Below are 27,906 nucleotides of genomic sequence, written 5' to 3'. Positions count from 1 at the left end.
TTTTTAGTATTTTTTCTCCTCGGGCTTTTTTCTTTCAAAATGTTTTGAGTTTGACAATACACATTTTGCTCATAGTAAATACTAACTCATGAGAATGGACATTAGACTGCTGGGCAGTGATGGTGCACGCCTTTAATCCCAGCACTCGGGAGGCAGAGGCAGGCGGATCTCTGTGAGTTCGAGGTCAGCCTGGTCTACAAGAGCTAGTTCCAGGACAGGCTCCAAAGCTGCAGAAAAACCCTGTCTCGAAAAACCAAAAAAAAAAAAAAAAAAAAAAAAAAAAAAAAAAAACCAAAAAAACCTAGCAAAGTTGATACTGAAATTTTATATTGCTAAAAATTCCAAAAAGTAGATAACAGAAAACTGAATGTATTTCTTATTTTGTTCTCATATTAAATATTCAATTAGGCATCCATCATTTCTCGTAAAAAAGAGGCCAAGGCTGAGGAACTTCAGGAGACCAAGGAGAAGTTAGCCAGCCTAGAGAGAGAAGTGTCAGTAAAAACAAACCAGACCCGGGAATTCGATGGCACTGAGGTTCTGAAGGGAGACGAGGTAAGCTGAGACATCTCATGGATCAATGTTATGACACTGGGGTTTTGTGTGAAGTCACTGACATGTTCAGTTTTCTTAAGTTTTTTTTGATGAGAAGTTAATTTCACGTTGTAAAACTTACTGAAAGCTAAAATATTAAATATTAATTCTTTTTGAGGTAATGTTGAAACATTCTGGATGTAAGATACAAAAGACTGGTGTTCTGTGTGATGGTATTCTCAAATTTCACTGCCGTTTTAAACTTGTGTGTGTGGTGTGTGCATGTGACTGCAGGTACCTGCAGAAGCCAGAGGTGCTGGAGTCCTTGGAGCTGAAATTACAGGTGGTTCTGAACCACCTGATGTAGGTGATGGGACTTGAACTCAGGTCCTCTGCAAGAGTAATACATGCTCTGAGTCATCTCCCCAGTACTTTCACATTTTAGTTAAATGAATTTATATTGGATTTATTTAAGTATTGAATTATAAAAACAAAATAAAACTAGTAGAATCAAATAGATAATAAAATTTCATCTTTATTGATAAATGTATTTCTACAAAGAACTAAGAAAACATCACTGAACTACTGTGTCAGTGGTGTGTATTTGAGCAGCACTCATCAAAATGACCTCATCTGACATGCTCACAAGTTTTAAAATATTGCATTTCTTTGTTCTTTAGGTTTTTATTTTATTTTATTGATATTTATTGAACGCTACATTTTTCTCTGCTCCCCTCCCTGCCTCTACCCTCCCTCCTTCAATCCTACACCAAGGTCCCCATGCTCCCAATTTACTCAGGAGATCTTGTCTTTTTATACTTTCTACTTCCCATGTAGATTAGATCTATGTAAGTCTCTCTTAGTGTCCGCATTGTTGTCTAAGTTCTCTGGGATTGTGGTTTGTAGGCTGGCTTTCTTTGCTTTATGTTTAAAAACCACCTATGAGTGAGTACATGTGATAATTGTCTTTCTGTGTCTGGGTTACCTCACTCAAATTATGTTTTCTAGCTCCATCCATTTTCCTGCAAAATTCAAGCTGTCGTTATTTTTTTCTGCTGTGTAGTACTCCATTGTGTAAATGTACCACATTTTTCTTATCCATTCTTTGATTGGGGGCATTTAGGTTGTTTCCAGGTTCTGGCTATGACAAACAAAGCTGCTATGAACATAGTTGAGCACATGTCCTTGTGGCACGATTGAGCATCCTTTGGATATATACCCAAAAGTGGTATTACTGGGTCTTGAGGAAGGTTGTTTCATAATTTTCTGAGAAATTGCCACACTGACACCCAAAGGGGCTGTACCAACTTGCATTCCCACCAGCAATGCAGAAGTGTTCCCTTTCCCCCACAACCTCTCCAGCACAAGTTGTCATCAGTGTTTTTGATCTTGGCCATTCTTACAGGTGTAAGATGGAATCTCAGAGTTGTTTTAATTTGCATTTCTCTGATGGCTAAGGATGTTGAACATTTCCTTAAGTGTCTTTCAGCCATTTTAGATTCCTCTGTTGAGAGTTCTCTGTTTAGATCTGTATTCCATTTTTTATTGGATTATGTGATCTTTTGGTGTCCAATTTTGTGAGTTCTTTGTATATTATGAAGATCAGACCTTTGTCTGATGTGGGGTTAGTGAAGATCTTTTCCCATTCTGTAGGCTGTCGTTTTGTCTTGTTGACCGTGTCCTTTGCTTTGCAGAAGCTTTTCAGTTTCAGGAGATCCCATTTATTAATTGTTTCTCTCAGTGTCTGTGCTGCTGGGGTTATATTTAGGAAGTGGTTCCCTGTACCAATTCGTTCAAGTGTACTTCCCACTTTCTCTTCTATAAGATTCAGTGTGGCTGGCTTTATATTGAGCTCTTTGATCCATTTGGACTTGAGTTTTGTGCATGGTGATAGACATGAGTCTATTTTCATTCTTCTACATGTTGATATCTGTTTTTGCCAGCACCACTTGTTAAATATGCTGTCTTTTTTCCATTTGATATTTTTTGCTTCTTTATCAAAGATTAGGAGTTCGAAGATGTATGGATTGATATCCGGGTCTTCTATTGGATTCCATTGGTTCTCCTGTCTGTTCTTATGCCAGTACCAGGCTGTTTGCAGTACTGTAGCTCTGTAGTAGAGTTTGAAGTCAGGGATTGTGATGCCTCCAGAAGTTCTTTTATTGCCCAGATTGTTTGGCTATCCTGGGGTTTTTGCTTTCCCAAATGAAGTTGAGTACCGTTTTTTCGAGGTCTTTGAAGAATTTTGCTGGGATTTTGATGGGTATTGCGTTGAATCTAGAGATTGCTTTTGGTTGTGCTTTAAGTTTTGAGCAATGCTTTAATTGCTGCATTTATTGCATCAGACTCGCAGTTAGAATGGACAAATAATACTGATGGCTGACGGTTGACCTCAAGCAACAAAAGTATCGTTCTTCATCCTCTTTCATAAAGTTAACTTGAGTCACTGAAGGGTAAAGCCAGACATCTTGGATAAAGGAACGAATAAAGCTCAGAGAGTCTTGTCTCAGCCCACTGCTTTCATACTTGGCAGTTCAAGTGATGGCCATACCTGGGTCCTGACACCTTGCCTGTGCTCTTCTTACTCTTACAGGCAATTTCATTTTGTCCCAGCTCCTGTACCCCAGCAAAGGCTGCTCATGTCCATGTCTCATTTTGGACTTTGAAAAGTTCTTGAGTTCACACTGTGACAAACTGGCAGTGTTCCTTCACTGTGCCAAACAAGTGACTTGTTCCCCTGCTGCAGATGATTTTCTCCAGTGCGTCTGCATGTGACCTGCCAGTGTGGCTGAAGTCTCAAGGGGAAGTAGTGACTTTGGGAAGGCAACTTTAGGGTTGTGCCTATCATCAGAGTGTTGGGGGACCCCAGGCAACAGGAATGATGGGACTCTTAGGCTAGCCTAGGCTACAGTATCTCAAAACAACAACAACCAAAAAAAAAAAAAAAAATCAAAACCCAATTTCTTTGACTTTTAGCATCTTCTTCCAGATGGCTGTCAGACACAGCATATTTTAAATGATTCTTGGAAGCATAACATGTGTTTCATGGCATCTTTGATGTGCAAGAAACAAAAAGGTTAATTACACATCAGTTTTGCTTATAGGGGTCTGTGCTGCTTGCTAGCGTTTTTTTTTTTTCTAAGTGAAGGAGAATCTAACTGCTGTTACCACAAGGCCATGGGTCATGCTTTTAATTCTCTATGCAAGTGTGAGGTTTAAGAACCCAGTGGCAAACTGTAAGCCTTTATTTTTGAGATATCATGTTGGGCAGGGGTATCTTATGGCAGACTAAGAATATTTTTTAAGTGGAAAAGGTAGCTTTGGAAATGCTATGGTCAACTTAATTTTTGCATAATGTTTGATCAAAACTAGAACAAATCAAGTAAATTATTTGGCAATTACCTAAAAGAACAGAAGGTATTGGGGAACATTATGCATAATTTTATAAAGAACAAATCTTGGTAGACCAATTTTATTTTCAACTTTGATAGAGTGATAGGCCATATGGGCAAAAGGAAGAAGTTTGTTCTCCTTAAAATTATGTAAGATAGCTGGCCTTCACTGAAGTTTCTTATCTGGTGTCACATGATAGTCACCAAAAAGAAAAACCAACTTGTATTTTAAAAATTAATTGTCAAAGCACGTGGTGAGAAGGTGTTAAGAAATAATGGCATGTTGTATATGGTGGCACATGTCTTTAATCCCAGCACTCAGGAGGCAGAGGCAGGAAGATCTCTGAGTTTGAGGCCAGCCTGGTCTACAGATTGAGTTCCAGGACAACCAGGGGTACACAGAGAAATCCTATCTCAAAAAACTAAAAGAAAAAAAAAAAGAAGAAAAAAAATAGTGGCACAAACCTGGGATGTCTAAATACAGCACTCAGAGTTTGAGGCAGGGAATTAGCCAAAAGTTTGAGATCAGCCTGGGCTACATAGTTCCAGGCCAACTAGGACTACATAATCTCTATCTTAGAGAAAGAAAGGGAGGGAAGAGGAGGGAGGGACGGAGGGAGGAGGGGGGAAGAGAGGGAGGGGAGGAGGGAGGAGGGGTGGAAGGAGGGAGGAAGGGTGGCATAGTGTTTGTGAAAAGTGCCACGACTGAACCACGAGCAAGGCTGACCTTTTGAGAGCTTCTCTTACAGAGCTATGTGCTAGATGTTTGCACACCACGTGTGTTCTCAGTATAAGAACAAGATTATCGTTTTCACTGTAGTTTAGTGGCACTCAGGGAAATGTTAGCATTGTATAGCTAAGACTTGTACAGAGTAGAATCTATATTTCTGTTAACCTTAAATAGATTCATTGACTTGTCTGAGGAGTTTCCATCTCTAAAATTTAGATTATTATCTCTAGGAAAAGCACATTAAATAATTGATATCAAAGCTTCTGACCCTCATAGGCACAGTCACTACGTAGCATGTAGAACAGTTGTTCTATGGGCGCTGAAGCATTACTTACATTGTTCTATTATTAAATAAAACTTGGGGAGTCAGATATGGGATAAAAACCTGATTGATCAGAGAAGCAGTAGAGTAGCAACCAAATGACCTCCCCCCAACTAATCCAAAAGGGCCCACAAATTTTTCTAAGCAACTCCCTACTACTTCCTCTGTTTCTCTATATGTATCCTGGGTCCTCCAAAACCTCTATGGTTAATTATGGTCAGCTAGTCACTAATTCTGCCCTCTAATTCAAGTAAACTTTATTGTCAGTCTTTGAGTGTCAATATGAAAAATACCCCACAACATTTCTCCCTTTTTGTCTAAATAAAAAGGAAAGGTTTTTTTTGTTTTTTGTTTTGTTTTGTTTTGTTTTGTTTTTGGTTTTTCGAGACAGGGTTTCTCTGCAGCTTTTTTAGAGCCTGGCCTGGAACTAGCCTCGAACTCACAGAGATCCGCCTCACAGAGCCTGGCCTCGAACTCACAGAGATCCGCCTGCCTCTGCCTCCCGAGTGCTGGGATTAAAGGGTGCGCCACCACCGCCTGGCGAAAGGTTTTAACTTAACAGAGTATAACTATATATAATAACAATTATCAAGTATGAATTACATTCACAATGTTCGGTCCAGTAGTATTTGGCAAATTTGGAGAAAATACTCCATTATCTATCCTGTCTTGGTGAGTTCAAAGTTTTGTCCCTAATTCACTTTTTTTTAAAAGAAATTATTTATTTATTTATTTATTTATTTATTTATTATGTATATAACATTCTGTCTGTGTGTATGCCTGCAGGCCAGAAGAGGGCACCAGACCCCATTACAGATGGTTGTGAGCCACCATGTGGTTGCTGGGAATTGAATTCAGGGCCTTTGGAAGAGCAGGCAATGCTTTTAACCTTTGAGCCATCTCTCCAGCCGCCCCCCTCATTCACTTTATATCATGACTTCTATTACCAACCTAGAAATATCTTTCTAGAAGACCTTAAAGCATTTTCTTAGGTAAATGACTTAAGCTTTTACATCTATCAACGTTATACCCTTTGCATCTCTTTTGTGGGTTTTTTTTTCTGAGTTTAGTAACAAGGAAAACTGTATAACTATCTAGTCTCCAACCTCATCAAGGATCAGAGGAGGATATAATATTACCTGAGTAAACAGGAAGAGGAGAGCAAACAACTTCCCAAACGATAGAAATGAGAAGCATCTAGCTGCCTGGACAATTACCCAAGTTTCCTCTGCAACATCGAGGCATCCACATTGAGCTTACAGGCCTAGAATACCAGACAGACTTTTATTTGAAGCAGGAATTTTGAAAGACTATCCTATCTTGTCTTGGCAAAGTTCAGCAGTCACCTAATTTTGTCTCATGCTTGTCCAGTTTGGACAGCATAATGTCAGCAGTCGAGGCAAGGCCATATGTTATTAAAACATCTTAAATGTCATATTCTGTATGTCTCTGAGGTAATTTGAAGACCATCTACCTAAAATATACATTTGACCTTGAAAACATACCTAACATGGCTACAAATTTGATTGTTATAGATAAATAACTACTAACCTGCATTTCTTTATTATCCTAATTAGTTTGTGATAATAACTTTTAAGGACTAGAACTTGCCTACATAATGGGAAAAGATCTTCACTAACCCCACAACAGACAAAGGTCTGATCCCCATAATATACAAAGAACTCACAAAATTGGACGCCAAAAGATCACATAATCCAATAAAAAATGGAATACAGATCTAAACAGAGAACTCTCAACAGAGGAATCTAAAATGGCTGAAAGACACTTAAGGAAATGTTCAACATCCTTAGCCATCAGAGAAATGCAAATTAAAACAACTCTGAGATTCCATCTTACACCTGTAAGAATGGCCAAGATCAAAAATACTGATGACAACTTGTGCTGGAGAGGTTGTGGGGGAAAGGGAACACTTCTGCATTGCTGGTGGGAATGCAAGTTGGTACAGCCCCTTTGGGTATCAGTGTGGCGATTTCTCAGAAAATTATGAAACAACCTTCCTCAAGACCCAGTAATACCACTTTTGGGTATATATCCAAAGGATGCTCAATCGTGCCACAAGGACATGTGCTCAACTATGTTCATAGCAGCTTTGTTTGTCATAGCCAGAACCTGGAAACAACCTAAATGCCCCCAATCAAAGAATGGATAAGAAAAATGTGGTACATTTACACAATGGAGTACTACACAGCAGAAAAAAATAACGACAGCTTGAATTTTGCAGGAAAATGGATGGAGCTAGAAAACATAATTTGAGTGAGGTAACCCAGACACAGAAAGACAATTATCACATATACTCACTCATAGGTGGTTTTTAAACATAAAGCAAAGAAAGCCAGCCTACAAACCACAATCTCAGAGAACTTAGACAACAATGCAGACACTAAGAGAGACTTACATAGATCTAATCTACATGGGAAGTAGAAAGTATAAAAAGACAAGATCTCCTGAGTAAATTGGGAGCATGGGGACCTTGGTGTAGGATTGAAGGGTGGAGGGTAGAGGCAGGGAGGGGAGCAGAGAAAAATGTAGAGCTCAAAAAAATCAATGAAAAAAGGACTAGAACTTTATATTCTTTTGTTAAATGAGCTGCATAGGTACAATATCTTAAATAAGAGTAGAAATATATACAGTATAAAAAATTACCTTAATGGGCTGGAGAGATGGCTCAGTGGTTAAGAGCATTGCCTGCTCTTCCCAAGGTCCTGAGTTCAATTCCCAGCAACCACATGGTGGCTCACAACCATCTGTAATGGGGTCTGGTGCCCTCTTCTGGCCTGCAGACATACACACAGAATATTGTATATATAATAAATAAATTAATTTTTAAAATTACCTTAAATTTTATACAAAAATCCATACCAGTGTAAAATATTTGAGACTAGTAGTTCCTTTTTTTTAGTTTAAAAGTACATTCAATAATATACCCTTTTATCCTATTATTTCTCTATCTGTTCTTTTTCTTTGAAGATTGAGATTCCTGAATCTAATCTCCTTTGATTAGTTTCCTTCTTGACCATGACCAATAACAACTTGAGATCAGCCTGGGCTACATAGTTCCAGGCCAACTGAGACTTCATAGTCTCTATCTTAGAGAAAGAAAAGGAAGGGAGGAGAGAGAGAGAGAGAGAGAAACACCCACCATACCTCTTGGGAATGTGGATGTTGTGTTCTTAAATTTACTTTCTGTTGTCTGAAGGACAATAGCATCTTTAGGGAACCCTGAGAAAACTGAGATAATGGTCAATTCCTGGGAGAGCGAACTGTTGTCCAGTCTCAGTGTGATGGGAAAGTGCAGGGCTTTATCTGTAGTCCTGACTGGAGTACCCTATGAATCTGGACCATCTCAGCTAACCAGAAGTTAAGTTTTGAAGTTGTCCAGAGCAGTTTATAGTCCAAAGCTGATTTGGGGTGATGTTTATCAGATTAGTGGCATTACCACAATTCAGGTCAATTTATTGTTACAGGGTCCCATCATCATCTTAGAGACCTCGAAGGTTTACCTGGAATAGTTATGGTTCACTGTAGAAATGTAAATATTTAAAATTTATATGCAACTGATATTCAGTAGGTTAAAGACCAAAATTTGTTAAGTATATACTGGGTGTACAAACTTAGTTACTAGTTACCTGCTTCAGACTCAAGCCCAAAATCACATATAAAATGTTACATGAAGCCTATTCCTAGATTAGTTAGTACTCTATATGAACATTAATATCACAAGAGAATGTTTATAAATTTTGAGATAATATTATGCCTTAAGAAAAGGTGGTTTTTTGGTTTTTTGGTTTTTGGTTTTTCAAGGCAGGGTTTCTCTGTAGCTTTGGTTCCTGTCCTGGAGTCAGCTCTTGAACTCACAGAGATCCGCTTAAGAAAAGTTTTAAAGTGCTGAAATAAAATCAAAGAGTTATGAGATTAGTGACAGTAGAATGGTCCCTTAATTTTGGCTTTTCTATTTCATATCAGGTGGCTTTTCTGACATGAGACAGAGATTTTGGAATATTCTTTAGCAAGCGTGCTTGGGTTTAGAGAAGGAGAGAGCCACACTCCAGCTCCAAAGCCAGCTTTAATATTTCATTGAATTGGGACTACAAAAGACTATCTGCCTTATTTATATGTCTGTAGAGAACAGCAGAAACAAACTATTGGGAAGAGTTATGAAATTTTATCCTTTTGGAAGTGTGCTATACCATTATTTTAATTTATCCCTTTTCTTGGGACATTTTCTCTTGATATTTCATTCTTCTTCCTCCAATTTCTCATTTGTGCAGTGGTCTTCAGATTCCTTGGTTGAATGCTTTTCATCTCCTAGAAAGATAAAAACAAAATCCAGCCTCAACCCTAACTCTGAAGAGTTTCCTTTTTTGGCAGGTTATATCTGATCACATGAAAGACCTTTGTTAGTCTTGTAAGTTAGTTTAGATCGAATGGTCATGCTTTTGATGAACTATTGCCTCTCCTAACCAAGAGGTGTTCTTGTTCAAATCTAATCTTTAGTAATCTTGATAGTATCCATAGATTTTCTTTTCCTGTGAATACAAAAGCAAAATCTCTTCCCCAGTGTAACACATATCCTGGTTTCCATTCTGAGGTCAATGCAAGATAATCGTTAATAAAGATTAAAGTATATAGGGTGTTTTGTACTATCTAGTGTTTCTCCACAGCTGTCATTCCTTTCTCATTAGCATTTAAAAAATTTAAAGTTAATAAAGCATTGTGTAATCTATCTCTGGGGTCTTTATTATCCCTTTCTGTTTATTAATCATATCTTTTAAAATGCAGTTGGATCTTTCTATAACTGCTTGTCCTGGATTGTATGATACACCTGTAATATGCTTTATGTTGTAATATGCAAAACTGTTTCATTTGACTAGAAACATCTGCTGGAGCAATGTCAGTCTTTACTTAAATGGGCATTCCCATAATGGCCATAACTTCTAATAAATGTGTAATTGCAGAATCAGTCTTTTCAGAGAACTCAAGCAGTTGCCCACTGAAATCCTGAAGATCTATGGTATGGTACACATACTTTAATTTTCCAAACTCCACAAAATAAAACACATCCATTGCCAAATTTTATTTCATTGATTACCCTTTGGATTACTTCCCACAGGTAGTGGAGTTTGGTTATACAAAGAACAAGTAGGACATTTCTTTGTAATTTCCTTGACTTGTTACCAAGTGATAGAAAAATCTTTCTTTAAACCTTTGCTATTGACATGTGTTGTGTTTTTTTTTTTTTTTTTTTTTTTTTTTTCGAGACAGGGTTTCTCTGCAGCTTTTTTAGAGCCTGTCCTGGAACTAGCTCTTGTAGACCAGGCTGGCCTCGAACTCACAGAGATCCGCCTGCCTCGGCCTCCCGAGTGCTGGGATTAAAGGCGTGCGCCACCACCGCCCGGCTGACATGTGTTTCTTTTGAAATTCTGAAGCTTCTAGCATATTTCCTACCAATAGCTGATCAATTTCATCATTGCCTTGTGCTAGAGGGCCTGGTAGACCCATATGGGATCTGATATGTATTATATACAAGGATGATTTCTATTTCTGATTATTTCTTATAATTTAAAAAATACCAAAGTTAATTCTGAATCATCTGGAATAAGTTCAGCAGTTTCAGTATATAAAATAATTCTTTCTGCATATTGAGAGAGAGAAACCATATTAAGAGGTTCTGAAAAATCTAATACCATGAGAATAGCATAGAATTCTCACTTTTGAATGAAATCATGAGCCACTTTACTTATTTTTCCTGACTTATAACATGCCTTTACTGATTTATTTACATCTCTATAGAATGTAGGGGCTCCAGAAATTAGTGTTCCTCATACAATGTGAGGGAGGGTCCAATTAATTCTTTTTATAAACTGAAGTCTCTTGCTTTTGAACTATTTGATGCTAATCTCTCCCAAGAAATTACTGCAAGCTCTTTGCCAGTGTTCATTTTCTGCCCATAATGAGGCAATTTCAAAATTAGTAAAAGGAACCATAGGTTCTGTTGGGTCTATTCCTGTTACTTAGCAAAGTCCATTTTCCTTTCAGAATCAATTCAGAAACTGTTTTTATATAGGTCTTTAATATTTACTCTATGTGTTAAAAAAATATCCATTCTAAGATACTATCTTCTCTCTGCATAAGAATTCCTGTAGGAGATGTGTAGAAGGTAGTATGATGCAAAATAAAAAAAATCAGTAAAGGCTTCTTTTGGGGCTTGTATAATTTTAGTAAATGACTCAGTCCTCTTTCCTGATTCTTCAACCCTGTCCCAAGCAGTCAAGGCTGTTGTATGACATAGGGTCAAGGTGTGATCATCAAATACAAACTGTCTTTGCAGATCAGCAGAGTAACCTTCACTGAGAAGCTTTCCATCATGTTTACCATTGTACCTGCGGGTCAGCTTCCAGTATTGCAGTAGCTAAATGTTTCCTATCTTGGGGGATAATTCTGTTCCCGTGTTGCCCATGAACTTAACATCTGCTTCACACAAAGTGAATGCATATGAAACGACTACTTCCTTAAATCTCCTCAAAACTAACACTTCTGCAGGATTCCAGTAACTTCTGCATAGCTTTGGGATTGCCTGTGATCTGGTGGTCATTTTTGTATGGTAACCAGATAAATTAAGGTTGGTTTTCTGATAACCTTTGGCCTCTCCTCTTCAGTTTCAACATGCCATGGTGTGGTAGGTTCTGCTCTAAATTCATCTGTCTGTGTGTGAATACTTAGTTTCATTGGTAGGTCTTTCTAAGACTTGTATCTTATCAGTCAATTTATTTATTTATTTATTTATTTATTTATTTATTTATTTATTTATAAATTTCCACCTCCTCCCATCCTATCATTTCCCTCCCCCACCCCCACTCCTGCTACCCCTCGCTCTCCAGTCCTAAGAGAAGTCAGGGTGCCCTTCCCTGTGGGAAGTCCAAGGCCCCCACCTCCATCCAGGTCTAGGAAGGTGTGCATCCAAACAGACTAGGCTCCCAAAAAGCTAATACATGCTTTTTTATTTGGCACAGATATCAAACCACTATTTTAAGGATAAAATATGATTACCAAACAGATTATAATTATAATTCACATTATGTCCATCCTAGCTATGTTGGTTCTTCCTTCATTTATTTTTTAAATTTTTAAACCATCCATTGTGGAATCATACAGAATCCTAACTCCTGCATTGTAACATTCCCCATTGTTAATGTGGGAAAGATTTTTCTTTTTAAATAAAACCTAATTCCCTCCATAAGAATTCCCAGGTGTCTCACCAGATGTGATGACTTTTCAGTTTGTCCACAGTGGCAGCTGTGGTGATGACAGCTCTGTGTGGTGTGTGTGGGCAGCTGTAGTGGGGGTCCTGTGTGCAGGAGTGGTGACTAGGCAGCCAAACCAGCTGCTGGGGCTGCAGTGGGCTGCCACTGTGCTTCACGGGCTTGCCGTGATAAGGGCACCTGCAGCTGCTTGCATGGGGCCGGGGCTGAAGGTGTGTAGAGGTGATAGCAGCAATAGAAACCTGAGCATCTGTTGTAGCAGCCGAGCTGTTGCAGCAGCAGCAGCAGCCCAGGGAGTGGGTCCAGGGAAAGCCTGCTACCTTAGGGAGAGGGAGTGAGCCACCTGAAGAGCCGACACAGGGACCTGCAGGAGGAACCTGTGTGGCAGAAAGTCAGAGCATGGGCTGCCTAAATGATAGAGCTGGCTGCGACTGCAAAGCTGGTGGCAGGTGGCTACTGCATGATCTCGCCCCCCAAGTTGGATGCCAGATGAAGCGTGTACTTATTTTGCCCTATTATTATATAAAACTCGGGAGTCAGATATTGGGGTAAAAACCTGATTGATCAGAAAAGCAGCACAGAAGAAACCAGTGATCTCTATATGTATCCTGGGTCCTCCAAAACCTCTATGGCTAATCCTGGTCCGCTAGTTGCTAATCACCCTGTGATTCAAAATAAACTTTATTGGCAGTCTCGGAATATCAGTGCAAACAAATATCCTCCAACAGGGTGCCATTACATATAGCGTGTGGAGTAATCATTGTGTGCAGGAGCTTCTACATGTGGGAGGAACATACAGTATGCAGGAGAGGTTAAAAACACGGGCTTTGGGATTCGGTCCTTTGAGCATCCCTCATCAACTGAATGGCCTTGGGCAAATGTCTGCTTCTTTTTCCACTCAGCTATAGACTGTGGCTGTGCAGAGTGTGTGGAATGAGAGCAGTAGCCAGCAGTACTTGATATCCAAGGACGAGATGTGTCTCCACAGTGACTCTGAGGACTGTTTGCATTAGTCCCTGCGGCGTTCTCAGAACACCAGTGACTGTAGAAGCTCCAGGGTGTTAGTTCCTGATACTTCTATGTTTTTGTTATCACTTAAGTGGAGAATTGGAAAGCTAGAACTAAACTTTACAGCTTAAATTCAAAACCAGTGTTTCTCAAACTGGAACTATTAGAAATAAATAGGAAATATTTTCTTTTTTATAAATCTTTTATTAAAGATTTATTTATTTATTTATTATGTATACAACATTCTGCTTCCATGTATGCCCGCACTCCAGAAGAGGGTGACAGATCTCAGTACAGATGGTTGTGAGCCACCATGTGGTTGCTGGGAATTGAACTCAGGACCTCTGGAAGAGCAGCCAGTGCTCTTAACCTCAGAGCCATCTCTCCAGCCCCCTAGGAAATATTTTCTACTTCTAAATAACCTAGATTCAGGATTGAGTAAGGTAGTGCAGGTAAGAAAGAAATATCTTAGTAACTGTTCACTGAGCTCAGTCTTCAAAAACATAGTTTTGGCATGGGTTGTCCAGTGGTAAGAATATACTCTGTGATGGTAAACTTGTTAATGTAATTAGAGTATGAGACATGTATATCAGTGAAGCACCTATGAGCATGTCTGTGATGATACCGTGCCCATTTAAAACTTTTTTATGTGTATGAGTGTTTGTCTACATGTATGTCATGCATCATGTGTACACCTGGTGTCTGTGGATTCAAGAGGAAGGAGCTGGAGCCCCTGGAGTTAACAGAGGCATGTTAGCCACCATGTGGGTGCTGGAAATCTAATCCAGGGCCTCTGGAAGAATGGCCAGTGCTCTTAACTCCAGAGCTGAGCCATCTCTCCAGCCCCATGATTAGATTCTTGTGGTATGAAAATTGGACTATTTACTATTGGACTATTTCCCATCCCCAACCCAACCCTTCCAGAGAGAAACAACTGACAATATAGGATTAAACCATTTTAGGTCTGTCTCTAGAGACAGAAACAATGTTGCTCTTTGAGTCTGAGAAATTTGAGTAGCATTGTACCTTGTTTATTGTGCATTTTGCTTCTGAAAACAAGTCTTAGATCTTTCCATGTTAGTACAGAAGAGAAGCCAAAGAATATCCCAGATCACCTATTTGTAGATTCTAAAAATAATTCCATGTGTTCTTGACACATTCTAATGTAGTTTTGTTTGTTCTAACAATGGAAATAGTTTTATCTATTTAGTTCTCTGAATTTAAAAATTCTTTATGGTGTTAGCTTTTTGGTATTTTTCAAATGTTTATAACTTAGGTAATATTCACAGTTTTTGCTGTTACTTTTAAGGGGTTTGAGTGATTCAGGGTTCTTGTGTGTAGAGCCTTTCATCAAGCTCAGACTTCTTGTTAGTGTTTTTCACACACCCAGAGTCTGAAGAAGTATCTCAGCAGACAGTTGGGGCATGTCCCCATCCCTCTTCTGCCTTCAACTTCCCTAGTTCTGGTTTTATCTGAATGATATATTGGGACTTAAAGTAATAGTTTGTCTAAGAATAAAATTTCACTGTTAAAAAAAGGTTTGAGAATCATTAAATAAATGGGACTTTGACCCTCCCTCCCTTCTTCCCTTTACTATCTAATGGTCTCACTATGCAGCCTGTAACTTAATATGTAGACCAGAGTGGTCTCAAACTCACAGAGATCTGCCAGGTCAAAGTTGGTTGTTGGTTTTTTTGTGTGTGTGTGTCATCAGGATATTAATATTTTAGAAATGTCTTGGCACTATTTTGCAAGCTTCAGTTGAGAAAATTAGTCATATGTAACTCTTCACCCTAACCTTGACTGTTTATTTTCTCACGGTTTTATGTACCTGATCAAAAACTGAAATTTGCTATTTAATCTGGTAACCTGTAGTCAATTCTTTTGTATGATTTTTGCCATTTCTTAGTCAACAACCTAAGCTTATACACTGTGTTCTGAGGGCTCATTCAAATTGATTGTGTCTTCTGGGTCTGAACTTTTTCATAGCAACAAATGAACCTCTGGTTACAGTTCCCTTGGTCCATGGGTTGAGAGGTCACCCTGGTTTGCAGCCCACTGCACTTCTTTCCCTCACCATCACAGGAAGCTTAGCAACTTGGAAAATGTGCTTAGTCAAATGCTATTATAAGTGGCTCTAAACTAAACACAGCCAAGTACTTCATTCTGCAGCTACCACCAGAAATCCTAGCGCTAAATGGGGAAGATTATGAAATCTTCTTTAACGACTTCAAAGAGAAGCAGCGTGGCGATAAGGGAATCCTGGCAAGATTTGCTGCAGCTGTCAGTTCCCGGGGAATCAGGAACCAAAATTTGACACTTGTAGTTGACTCATCCACAGTTCCAAGTGAGCCTAGGCAAACCTGAGGTATTTTTAGAACCTTTCAAATCACATTGTGCTCTTTATCAGGGCTGCGGGGCCTCAAATTTCCCAAGAGATAGAACAAAACAGGACCAAATAAATTTGGCTCAGCTTACTGTAATAGCAGTAGTATTTGATGCATGCAATTGTAGGTGTAAAACTTTTTATCTTTTTTCCTGGGGCATTAAGACCACTGTGACAGCAGCTGAAACATTCATAGAGGAGTGGCAGCTGTGAGGTGGTCTGATTCTAAGACTCACAGGGACTTGGGAGGGTGTTGTCAGCCCTCTTTCAAATTGATGCTGGGCCAGCATTTCCCTTAAGGCGGATTGCTACCAGCGCATATCACACTGTTCATAATAGTCTGCAAAAAATGGCACAGTTAACTAGCCTCTACCATATGCACAGAATTGTGTTGTTCATGCTCGGCTGCCGAAACTTCCTAATTTAAAGTTAAAAATGTAATACGAACAGGTTGGGAAAGGTTGGGATAGAATTTGTGTATATGTTTATGTCACACTAGTTATGCTGGGTATTGTGAACAGACGGCCATTTAGCAGAAAACAAAGGTTGCTTTGAAACATTTTCTTTTTGCTTAGACCAGGTAGCAGTTCTCAGAGCAAACTTCAGAGCCTCTGAGTCATCTGCAGAAGAAGATAGCCTGAATTCAGACAAAATGGCAGATACTGAGCAGTGAGGGAGGGATGCTGCCTCTGGACACAGCCATGCTGCTTGTAGATGGTGCCATCTTATCTCTTAACTCCTTAGCTCCTCAAGTCCATGTCCATAGAGTTTTTTATTTAAGTATCAATTGACAAGGAAATTGACAAAGATATGATTTAATTGAGACATGGAAAATAGCATTGATGTTGGACTAATAGGATTTGAGAACAAAAAGTACTTATTCTGGTCCAGTTGTTCTAAGAAGAAACTTGAGAGTTTGGTGAAATTATTAATTTCTCTTTTAAAATATGCATAGCTCTCCATAGTCTTGAACAGCAGAAATTAGTTACTGTGCAGTTGTCTTGTAAAGCACTTCCAGCTAATTATTTAAAAAATAACTTTCATGCTAGATCTTGAAGCAGAAAGTTTGCAGCAGAGACAGAGTCTGTTTTTCCTGTGAGTGTGCACCGTAAGGTTGACAGTCCAGTAACACCCGTCATTGCCAATAAGCTTGAAAGGTGTCAGGGAAATAGGCTAGAACAGACTCTGATCATTGCTGTAAAAGGCTAGAAACACAGTAAGTAGAAAAAGGAGAAAGAACATTTGTCAAGTTCCATTTTAATCAGAAAGGAGCTGAGTCTGTAGTAGTGTTCCTAAAGACATTAATCCATAACCCACACTCATTGCATGCAGAGAGATTAGAGCTCCCAATAATAGTATGTTTACTGAGCACCTATGGTCCAAACCATAAAGCATTATTTCTACTGACCTAAGCATGGAGAATGAGGGCTGATCTTTCAGAAATGACAGTGTTGGATTCCATATGTATATTGGTACACAGGATGGCTGCTAGCTGCTCTAATGCACTTTTCATCCCAGTGGCAAGCTTTGTATTTCACTTTAATGGTGGCACATTTGTTTGAATAACCTATTATAATGCATAAAAGGAAGCTTTTATCTTAACTTGCAAAGATTTATTGATTATATCCTATGATCTTTTTTCTCCCTTTAAAATGATTGCTTGTTTTTTCAAACCCCTGTTGACTGGTGAAATGGCTTATCAGTTAAGAGCATTTCCTACTCTTCCAGAGGACCAGAGTTCAGTTCCCAGAATCCACATCAGGCACCCCACAACCACCCACAACTGCAGCTTCAGGGAATCAGATGCTCTCTTCTGGCCTCTAGGCTCCAACTTACAACACCAGCTGCAGCAGCAGGAGTAATAACAACAACAACAATAATAAAACAATAATGTAAATGTTTTTAAAGAGCCTGGAGCTGGAGAGCTGGCTTTAAGTTTATGCACACTGCTGCTCCTGCAGAAGACCTAGCTTCAGTTCCCAGCACCCACACAGTGGTTCACAACCATCCATAACCCAGCTCCTGGGGATCTGCTGCCTTCTTCTGACCTCCTCAAACACCAGGAACACCTTTAAGATTATTTTTGTGGCTGGGAGGGTGGCTGGATCAGTAGTGCTTGCTATGCAAAATAAGTGTTTGAGTCAGTGTGATATAATGACACACGTGTGCAAGTTCACACACATAAACACACACAACAAAACACTCTATCTTTTAAAGTTTCTTTTAAAGTCATTCATTTAAATTTACATTTTTATGTATTTACATGTATGTATATTTGTGTGCTACCGTGCACTATTGGAGGTCAGGGATAGCAAGAGGAAGTTGGTTCTCTCCATTCACGCTTAGGGCCCCACATGTTTGAATGTAAGAATGCACATGCCCAGCAAACATATGGAAGTCAGAGGATAACTTTTGGGACTTGGTTCTCTCTTCCTGCCTCATTCTTGCATAAGGGTCTTTTGTCTCTGCGCTACATACACTGGTGTAGCTTAGGGTCTTTCCTCTGATTCTTCTGTCTCTGCCTCCTGTCGCTTTACGAGAACACTAGGAATACAGATGTGCATGGATACATCTGGCTTTCTACATGGGTTCTAGGGACTGAACTCAGATCCTCAGGCTTGCATAGCAAGGACTTTCACCTGCTAAGCTGTCTTCCCACCCGCTTAAAATTATTCTTGTAAATATCTAGTTTGAAATGATTTTCTAAAATTATTTTAAATATCCTCTTAATTTTTTAATTTTTAAAGATTTATTTTATTGTATAAGTGTCTTGCCCACATATATGTATGTGTAGCACATGTATATGCCTTGTGCCTTCAGGAGTCAGAAGAGAGCCACAGATCCCCTAGAACCTGACTATAGATGGTTCTGAGCACCATGTGACTGCTGGGAACCACGTTTCTGCAAGACCAGCCAGGGCGCTTCCCTTCTGAGCCAGCTCTCCAGCCCCTCCATGAAATGTTTTCTTTTAAAAAAAAAAAAAAAAAAAAAACTTTTACAAGAAAAGAATGTTTAGGGGCTTTTTGGAGGGTTTTTTATTCTTGTTGTGTTTGTTTTTGAGACAGGGTCTCTATGTAGTCCTAGTTGTCCTGGAAATCACTATGTAGACCAGACTGGCTTCGGATTCAGAGATTTGCCTGCCTCTGCCTCACTAGTGCTGGGGTTAAAGGCATAGGCTACCTCACCTGGCCAAGGTTTTATCTTTCAAACATAATCTAAGAATAAAATTTTCAACTAATTTTTTAAATTAAGATGCTTTATTTCCTGAGTGTAGTGGCACACACCTTTGAACCCAGCACTTGGAAGGCAGAGGCAGGCGGATCTGTAAGTTTAAGGTTAGCCTGGTCCTACATAGTGAGTTTTAGGACCACTAGAGCTACATAGTGAGACCCTGTCTCAAAACCCAACAAAGCAATATCAACAAAAAGATTCATTTATTTACAATAATCAACATAAAAACATCAGTCCTTTCATTTAGGACCAAAGTGTTCATGTTTAAACGATAGAATTGCACTATTGATATTCTAACCTATGTTTGATGATAGAGAAATAAATGGGTCATGTAACTTTCATTACCAACTCCCTTTCCTCTAAAGTTCATATACTTACTTACCTCTTTGGTTAGTCTGAGACTTGTAAAATTCAGTTACATTTTGAAATGTGTCTACAATTACTTTAAAGAGAACACCTTTGAAGCAATTTTTTTCCTAAGTGCTCACAGACACAGAAGGTGGTGATAGCAACAACCTCAGCCCACCTTCACCTACTTTCCAGCCCAGAGTGAGAGGATCATCACCCAGCAAGGAGAGGGCCGAGTAGCTCAGAAAAATCAACAGACCTGAGGGAGGAAGGCCGACCCAGGTACACTGTATGCAGGGACTGGACCTGGGGCCACGGTGCCAGGCAAGCGCAGGGTATAGGATCTCAATTTCCTAGCCAGCCATTCTCATGGAAGAATGCATTAATGACTTACTTCATGGCCAAGTTGGAGATGAGGTATTTCTGGGTCAGAGTGCCCCAGGACACAGATTCAAAGTGGTCCACACCTTCAATTTTTCCTCAGTGTCCTTTGCCATCATAGATGATGCCGTGGGGTGTGCTGCAGGCTTCCCGCATCCGTTCAGAGCTGGTCTTGCCACACCACCATTCAGACATCTTGCTTGTTTCCTTCTTGTCCACCCGAGAGAAGAACCCATCTGTCTGCCATCTGTTTGCTGTATTTGGCCTCAGTGTAGGTCTGCTAGGCCCGAATGTGGCTGTCGTTCTTGCCTCCCTCATGGTTCCCAGGATACATCAGTTCCCTGTCTGGCTCAGCGGCAGTGAGCCTGGTGAGACAGAAGTGCAGCTCACTCTCTTGGGAGTTGTGCTGCTCCTCAGGACTGTTCCGGTGCTGCTGTTGATGCAGAGGGGTTGGCGATGTCATCTGCAGGAGCCACTGCCCCTTGTCTGAGGTGAGGGTCCACTGCAGACTGGCCTCATCTTCACTCTGCATCTCAGCCCGCACTTCCCCAGGAGGAAGTGCACCTTCCCAGACTGCCAGTCATGCTCCAGTCATGCTCCAGGGCACGCTGGCTGTCCCCGTATGCTTATGGTGGCTACTGAATCTCCAGGTAGTACAGGGCCCAGTTGGTATAGGACACCATCACTGATGTGTTGCTGGTAATGCTCCAGCCAAAGCAGGCCATTGCCTCCAGGTACTTTCAGGGCCCAGCATCGGCACCTCCATCCTTTTCCTCCTGGCCCAGTTCCCACAGCCTGTAGAAACAATTAATACAGTGAGCAAACACCTTAAGGTAATGTTGAGGTATGTTCAATGGTTAAAGTTATAAGAAAGATGGAATACAGGAAATCATATAGTTCCTAGTTTAAAGAAACTATCCAAATGAAACATTCTTGCTCACCCCTGTCTGTCACTAGTTCCTCCTAAATTACTTACAGAGATGGATCATGGAAAGCAGAGTGCACCAGGCTTGGGTTCTCACTTGCAGCTGCCAGTTTAAAAGTTTCTGACTATAAATATAAAATAAGATATGTTGGAGCTGGAGAATTGACTGGTTAAGGCCTCTGTTCTTCTAGAAGATGTGGGTTCGATTCCCAGTACCTACTTAGCAGCCATAATTCCAGTTCCAGGGGATCAGGTCTCTCTTCTGGCCCACAGGCAGTACACATACATATGTGCAAACAAACAACTCATGCAAATAAAATTTAAAATTTTGTTTGTTAGAGACAGTGTTTCTCTGTGTAGCCTTGGCTGTCCTGGAACTCACTCTGTAGACCAGGCTGGCCTCAAACTCACAGAGATCCTCCTGCCTCTGTCTCCTGCTACAACCACCTGGTACAAATAAAATTTTAAAAGAATTTTTAGCTCCTCAATTCTATCTATAATTATGGAAGTGGTCTCGCGCCCCTCAGTTATGACCCACGGTCCAAGTCTGTGTATTCCCCACCCCACTCGCCTCCCTTTAGTCTCTGTGTCCTCCTGCCGAGACACTTTGCTGCTGAGTCACCCTCATTGGCCTCCCAGCTGCTGCTGTCGCTCCTCTGCAGCAGGAAAGGGAGGCTTTGTTCTGACTCTGACCCTGCAGAGCGGATAGACAGAGAATGCGCTGGCTTTTCTTGAGTTTTAGAATTTGTGCTCTACCACACTGCTGATTTTCATTTCTAGAATGTAAGTATTGATAGATAGCATCTACATAAAATCTTCAGATCTTTGATAATCTTAAAAGGTTTGCTGGGCATGATGTGCACTTCTGTAATCTCAGTTCTTAGAAGAGCAAAACAAGAGGATGATAAATTCAAGACCAGCCTGGGCCAAATAAAGAAGACTACATAAAGAATATTTGAGAAAGCCGGGCGGTGGTGGCGCACGCCTTTAATCCCAGCACTCGGGAGGCAGAGGCAGGCGGATCTCTGTGAGTTCGAGACCAGCCTGGTCTACAAGAGCTAGTTCCAGGACAGGCTCCAAAGCCACAGAGAAACCCTGTCTCGAAAAGCCAAAAAAAAAAAAAAAAAAAAGAGTATTTGAGAGTAGATAGTTTGAGAATCTCTGCTACAGATGCACAGTAACACAACGGGCAATGACAAAGGGAAGCAAGGGCAAGCCAAGCTCCGTAAGATCCCTGCAGGAGCTCAAGAAATGATGAAAGGCCAAGCTTCCTAATAAAGAAGTACAGGGTTAAAAGGATGCTTGCATCACTTTTTAGATCAACTGTGAAAGCATTTAAGAGCAGTTTGGCAGAATATCAGAAACGCGTGTTCCTTTTGATAATTTCTGGAAAAATACCCTACAGAAATTGTGAAGTGTATATTTAAGGCTAGCATGTGATACAAAGTTGTAATCCCAGCACTGAGAAGACAGGAAGATCTGGCATTGGAGGCCAGCCTATGTCACACAGCAAGATCTTTGTTTCCAAAGAAATAGTGTTTGAAGAACCAATGTATTTGTATTGTTTTATATGATACTTAAAAGCCCAGAAATAACCTAAGGTCCAAGTGGTGATTTCAGTATACTGAAAACATGAGTGATGTGTTTCTTTCGCCTTAATGAGTCAGAACCAATAGAGTTCTTAGATGCCTCGATGACCACCTATTGCATCTTTGTGTGGAACTGTGGCTCATGTGACCCTGACTGTATACCTTCCGCTAGGTAGAATGTGTAGTGAATCCCAAAAAATAAGCAGTTCTCGTAGAGTATGGTGAGCAATATGTGGGATTGTTCTCCCAGCAAAGCATTTCTAGCTTTTAGCTTTTAAAAATAGTCGTGGAGCACAGTAAGATAGAGAAGGGAAGTTGGCCTAGATGCTACACAGGAGAGCAGATGAGCAGGGCTGATTTCATTTTGGGCGCTTTGCCCAGGACACTTTTAATAGACTGTATAGTTAGTTACTCTAGGGATTCTGAGTCGGTGGTTATATCAGGCTTACACATTTATGCTTTAAAAGGAAAATTAGCAAGTTATTAGACTCTAGGTACTTTGCTATGGCTCTGATTTTTTGAGCAGCTTTTGTAACCCAGCCATTGAAATTTTGCAGTGTGGGGGCTAGATTTCTGAGTAGCAAGACTAACTTAATTATAGAGAAATATTTGGAGAGCCAGCCATTGTGGTGCGTGCTTGTAATCCTAGCCAGGGAAGGATCAGTTCAAGGCCAGCCTGGCTATAAGAGACACTGAGACTGTCATCTCCCTGCTTCCCAATATATAATTAAACCCACTGTGGTGTCATGTGTTTTTGATAAAAGAACTCTGGATCCCAAGGTCAAGTGTCATGTCCAGGTTCAGTCTAGCCTGGACTACCTAGGGAGACCCTATCTCAGAAATCCTTGAAGAGGAGAACTTCCTTCATCTACAGCTGATTTTCTGAAACTGTGGGTGGCAAGTTCATGGGGTGATGTAACAGGGTTGGGAGTCACAAAAAAATTGACAGCAGCAAAATGTTTTTGAACATGCAATAACCAAAATTAATTCAAAATCAAATATGTACAAACATAATGAATTTGCAGTATTCTGGCAGTGCTAACCCATGCTGTGTGCAGGACCTCTCTGCAACCTTGTTTGGAACACAAACATACACACCGAACTGCACACACCAGCACACCATGACTCACCTTCGACACCGTTGGTCTATTAGAAATTGTAATGGTTTTATTGTCCATACAAAACTTTCTGCTGTTATAGAAACATAGTGGTCTGATTATAGAAAACAAAGACTTCATATTTTCCCACCATCATTTCTCAGTGTGTAAGTATCAAATTAGTTTATCTTTGGACTGGATTGTGTTACAGTGTTTGATCTTAAAAATGGCTGTGTGACTTACAGTCTTGAATTTCATTGAAAATATTGTTAAATTAACTTTAGCCTAGGATTAAGAGAAATTTTTCAACCATTCTGTGATGTCCAGAAACATACTGCTGATATTTTGTCCTGTGTGTTTATGTGAAGCAGCATTTTTAACGTTAATGAGTATAACATCAAAATATTGTGGAGAAATGGATCAATGGGTAAGAGCACTAGCTGTTCTTACAGAGGACCTGAGTTCAACTCCTGTAGTTCCAGGTGATCCAATGCCGTCCTCTGGCCTTCACCAGCAGCAAGCACACACACAGTACACAGACATACATGCAGGCAACACATCTATACACATAAAATTTTAAAAATCAAATATTTAAGTGGTGCATGGTATTATACCACATACCTTTAATTACAGCACCAAGGAGGACCCTGTCTCGAAAAACAAAAACAAACAAAGCAAAAATTAAACAAAAGAAAGTTACTTGAAAAGAAAAGAAGAAATGGTATATCATAGGAGTGTTATAAGTGTTCCTTTTCAGTAGTTTCTCGACTTCTTAAATTTTAGGATGAGCTCCTATCCCGTGTCTGAGGTGTTTCCTAAGGAAATAGCCACAGTTCACTCCTCAGGAGACAGTAGTCACTGTTGCCGACCCTTGTTTTCTTTCTTTTTTGTTTTGGTTTTGCTTTGGTTTGGTTTTTGGTTTTGTTTTTTTGAGACAGGGTTTCTCCGTAGCTTTGGAGCCTGTCCTGGAACTAGCTCTTGTAGACCAAGCTGGCCTCGAACTCACAGAGATCTGCCTGTCTCTGCCTTCCAAGTGCTGGGATTAAAGGCGTGCACCACCACCATCCAGGAAAGACTTTCATATAGGGATTCAGAATATTTGAGTTAAAAAATTAATATGTTTATATATGTATATAGTTTAATTAAACAGTTAGCTTGATGCTGGAGAGATGTCTTGGTGATTAAGACACTTGTTGCTCTTACAGAGGAACCAGGTTCATAACTGGACATGGTGGCACATGACTGGCTAGCGTGGTCTATATAACAAGTTCTAGGACTGCCAGGGCTGCATAGAGAGACCTTGTCTGCATAAACAAAGAAGAACCAGGTTCAATTCAGAGCACCAGTGTGGTGGCTCACAACAACCATCAGTAACTCCAGTTCTGAGGAGTCTGTCACACTCTCCTGACTTCTCTGTCTCCTGCGTGCCTGGACTACATATATGAGCACATTAAATGCATAAATATTAAGCAATTAGTCTTTACTGATTTTCTAAGAACACTAGGATGCTGTGTATTTGTGATGTATAGACTGTCAAGCAGAGAAGAAAAGCTTTTTAATAAAATGAGTTCATTTATAATACTTGGGTACTTTTTTTGCAGTTCAAAAGATATGTCAGTAAACTTCGAAGCAAGAGTACAGTTTTCAAAAAGAAGCATCAGATAATAGCTGAATTTAAGGCTGAGTTCGGTCTCTTGCAGAGGACAGAAGAACTTCTTAAGCAACGTCAGGAAACCATTCAACATCAACTGGTAATACAGCTTTATCTTGGCTGCTAAAATACAAATGTCAGGAGGTTTATAGCTTGTAACTTTATTCAGAGGTCATTGTTTTTACTGGAAAAATCATACAATTATTAATTTTCTTTGACTAATTACAGAGATGTCATGTAAGCTGATTCGTTTAGTTTTTAATGCAGCAGAAAGCACTGCCTTTTAAAAATATGTGTGCTCACTTGGGGGTTATTAATAGAAGTTGGAAGTCCAAGTTGGTTTTCCTTTTGGTTAGCTAGTTAATATGAGTAAAATTACCATTCCAAGTGAGTGACTGTAAAACATTATTTACCATGGCCTACGCATGCATTTCCAAGGAGCTTTGGAAAGAAATGCCCAGGGAAGGCACTGTGTGGAGTTTGCCTGCAGCCTTGTTCCGTATGCTTGTGCTGGGGCTAGTAGGTAGGAGTTGAAGCTTTGCTGTGGAGCTTCTCTGAATGCCAGTCCCTGCAGTTCTCTTTGTGTGACATTTCTCCTCCTTTTTGCCATGGGGAAGCTATTTCATCAGGCCGCTGCTCTAAACTGGCCGTGTTGGTAGAGGTCAAGGGCATTTGCCGCTGGCAATATAAACTTTTCAGTTCCGCGATGAAGAACCTAGAACTGAAGATTTACCATGACCCAAACGTGGGTCCTAACAACACCAGTTTCAAAATTGGCAGTGATAATTGCATTATTGTTAAGATTGCCCAAATGAGCGCGGCATAGCCGCCGTTGGCCAGGGCTGCCAGAGACTCAAGTGGCCCCACGAAACAGGCACCAACTGTAATTGTTTGCTCGATTTGGGAAATAACCAGGCTAGCTTAAAGATAAACAATTATATTTTTTAATTGTTATAAAAAAGAATGCCACAAAAATGGGAAGTCCGAGTTTCGCTGTGTCCCGCAGGAATTACCCAGAGAGAGCACACACCTGGTCTGTCCCAGTTTTTTCCTGGGCTCCAGGTAGCCAGGGCTTAACTAGGTTCCACGTCTTAAAGGTGATTGGTTAACAGAGCTTCCGCTATCATCAGATATCAGAATAAATTCTAAAAGATCAGAGAGGTAAAGGAGCCAACCACTAGAGAGACCTTTTACCTCTTCTGAATCCTCAGACCAAAGTGGGTGAGATCCTGTCTCCATGAATCCTCAGACTGAATGCACTGAGCTCCTGCCTGCTCCTGCCTTATATTCCTCCCTCTGCCCAGCCATATCCCTTTCCTTCCTGTCTATGCTTCCCTAGTGCTGGGATTAAAGGTGCATGACTCCCAAATACTGGGATTAAAGGTGTGAGCCACCATTGCCTAGCTCTATTTCTCTTTTAGACTGGATCAATTTCACATAGCCCAGGGTGGCGTTGAACTCACAAAGATTCGTCTGCCTCTGACTCCTGAGTGCCAGGATTAAAGGTGTGTGCCACTACTGTCTGGCCTCTATGGCTAACTAGTGGCTATCTCCACATTCTGATCTCCAGGCAAGCTTTATTTGTTATAGCACAAACAAAATATCACCAAAGTCACCATTCCCCATGGTCCTTTTTTATTGATATTACATTTATTTGTTTGTTGTGTGTGTTCCTATGTGTTTTCATTTATCACTGCATATGTGTAGGTCAGAGAACAACTTCTAGGAGTCTGCTCTCTCCTTCCACCACGTGGGTCTCCGGGATCAAACTTATCGGGCTTTGCAGCAAGTGTCCTTACCCCTGAGCCATCTCATTTGTCCCATTTTTTTTATTATGTGTTTCATTTTTTTTTGTTTATTTTTTTCTTTTTTTATTCCATATTACTGTTTCTCATAGTGATTCACTTTGGATTGTTTTATGTTTTGCTACCTTTTATTCTTTTAGATTATTTATTTGTTTTGTTTTTGGGGGGTTTTTTGTTTTTGTTTTTGTTTTTTTTTGGTTTTTTGAGACAAAGTTTCTCTGTAGCTTTGGAGCCTGTCCTGGAACTAGCTCTTGTAGACCAGGATGGCCTCGAACTCACAGAGATCCATCTGCCTCTGCCTCTGCCTCCCGAGTGCTGGGATTAAAGGCATGCGCCACCACTGCCTGGCCTTTATTTGTATTTTTATGTGTATAAACCTTTAGCCTGCATATATGTATGTCCACAGAGGTCAGAAGAGGGCATCAGATCCCCTGGAACTAGAGTTACAAATGGTTGTGAGCGTCCATATGGTTACTAGTAACCAAACGTGGATCCTCTATCAAAGAGCAGCAAGTGCTTTTGACCGCTGAGTCATTTTTCCAGGTCTGTTTTGCTATCTTTCTTTCTTTATCTGTAATTTTTATTGGATATCAGGCTTCACATGTGATATTTTCATGCCCCTGACTATATTTTTATTTTTCTTTGAAGTGGGGTCTTCTGTGTAGGCTAGGCTGTCCTAAAACTCACCATGTAGCCCGAGCTGGCTTTGAACTCCTGATCTTCCTGCATCAGTCTTCTGAGTGTTGAAATTACAGTCTTGTGCCAGCATCCCTGGCTTCCAATAGGTTTTAAAACTTTCCATGCCACAGAACCCTGTCACTAGATCACAGTTACCTTTGATTTTGAATCCTTTTCTTACTCAACCTTTTAGCAGCATTTAGCATAGCTGGCCATTTCTTCTTCTCCGTAATGTTTTTCTACAGGAACTAGGAAGATGACTCAGCCAGTAAAGCCCTTGCCTTGTAAGCATGAGGACCTGAGTTAGCACCCATGTAAAAGTCAAGTGCACCACTGCAAGCCTGTTATCCTGGCTCCAGGGAGACAGAGATAAGACCATTGCTGTGGCTACTGGCAAGTCAGTCTAGCCGGATCACCGAGCTCCAGGCTCAGTGAAGAACACTGTCTCAAAAAAATGGGGTGGAGAACAATTGAGAAAGACACCTGGGGTCTACCTCTGGCCTCCACACAATGCAACCTCACACGCATGCGTGCACAACACATTTTTCC

At 40.3% G+C, this 27,906-nt stretch overlaps 1 protein-coding gene across 7 annotated transcripts in view; it reads left to right on the top strand.

Annotated features, from left to right (window-relative positions):
* The window catches only part of Ift81 (intraflagellar transport 81), a 90,142-nt gene that overhangs the window by 39,571 nt on the left and 22,665 nt on the right, over nucleotides 1-27,906 (top strand). For all 7 annotated transcript variants that reach the window (XM_038345349.2, XM_038345353.2, XM_038345348.2 and 4 more), the window contains 2 exons: nucleotides 409-555; nucleotides 24,825-24,974. In XM_038345349.2, coding sequence (XP_038201277.1) covers nucleotides 409-555; nucleotides 24,825-24,974 — 297 coding nt within the window. The remainder of the gene's footprint in view (nucleotides 1-408; nucleotides 556-24,824; nucleotides 24,975-27,906) is intronic.

The sequence above is a fragment of the Arvicola amphibius genome, chromosome 10 (genome assembly GCF_903992535.2).
Source record: "Arvicola amphibius chromosome 10, mArvAmp1.2, whole genome shotgun sequence".
Lineage (NCBI taxonomy): Eukaryota > Metazoa > Chordata > Mammalia > Rodentia > Cricetidae > Arvicola > Arvicola amphibius.
The sequence above is the reverse complement of the archived record's forward strand: the minus strand, read 5'-3'. Positions and strand labels throughout refer to the sequence as shown.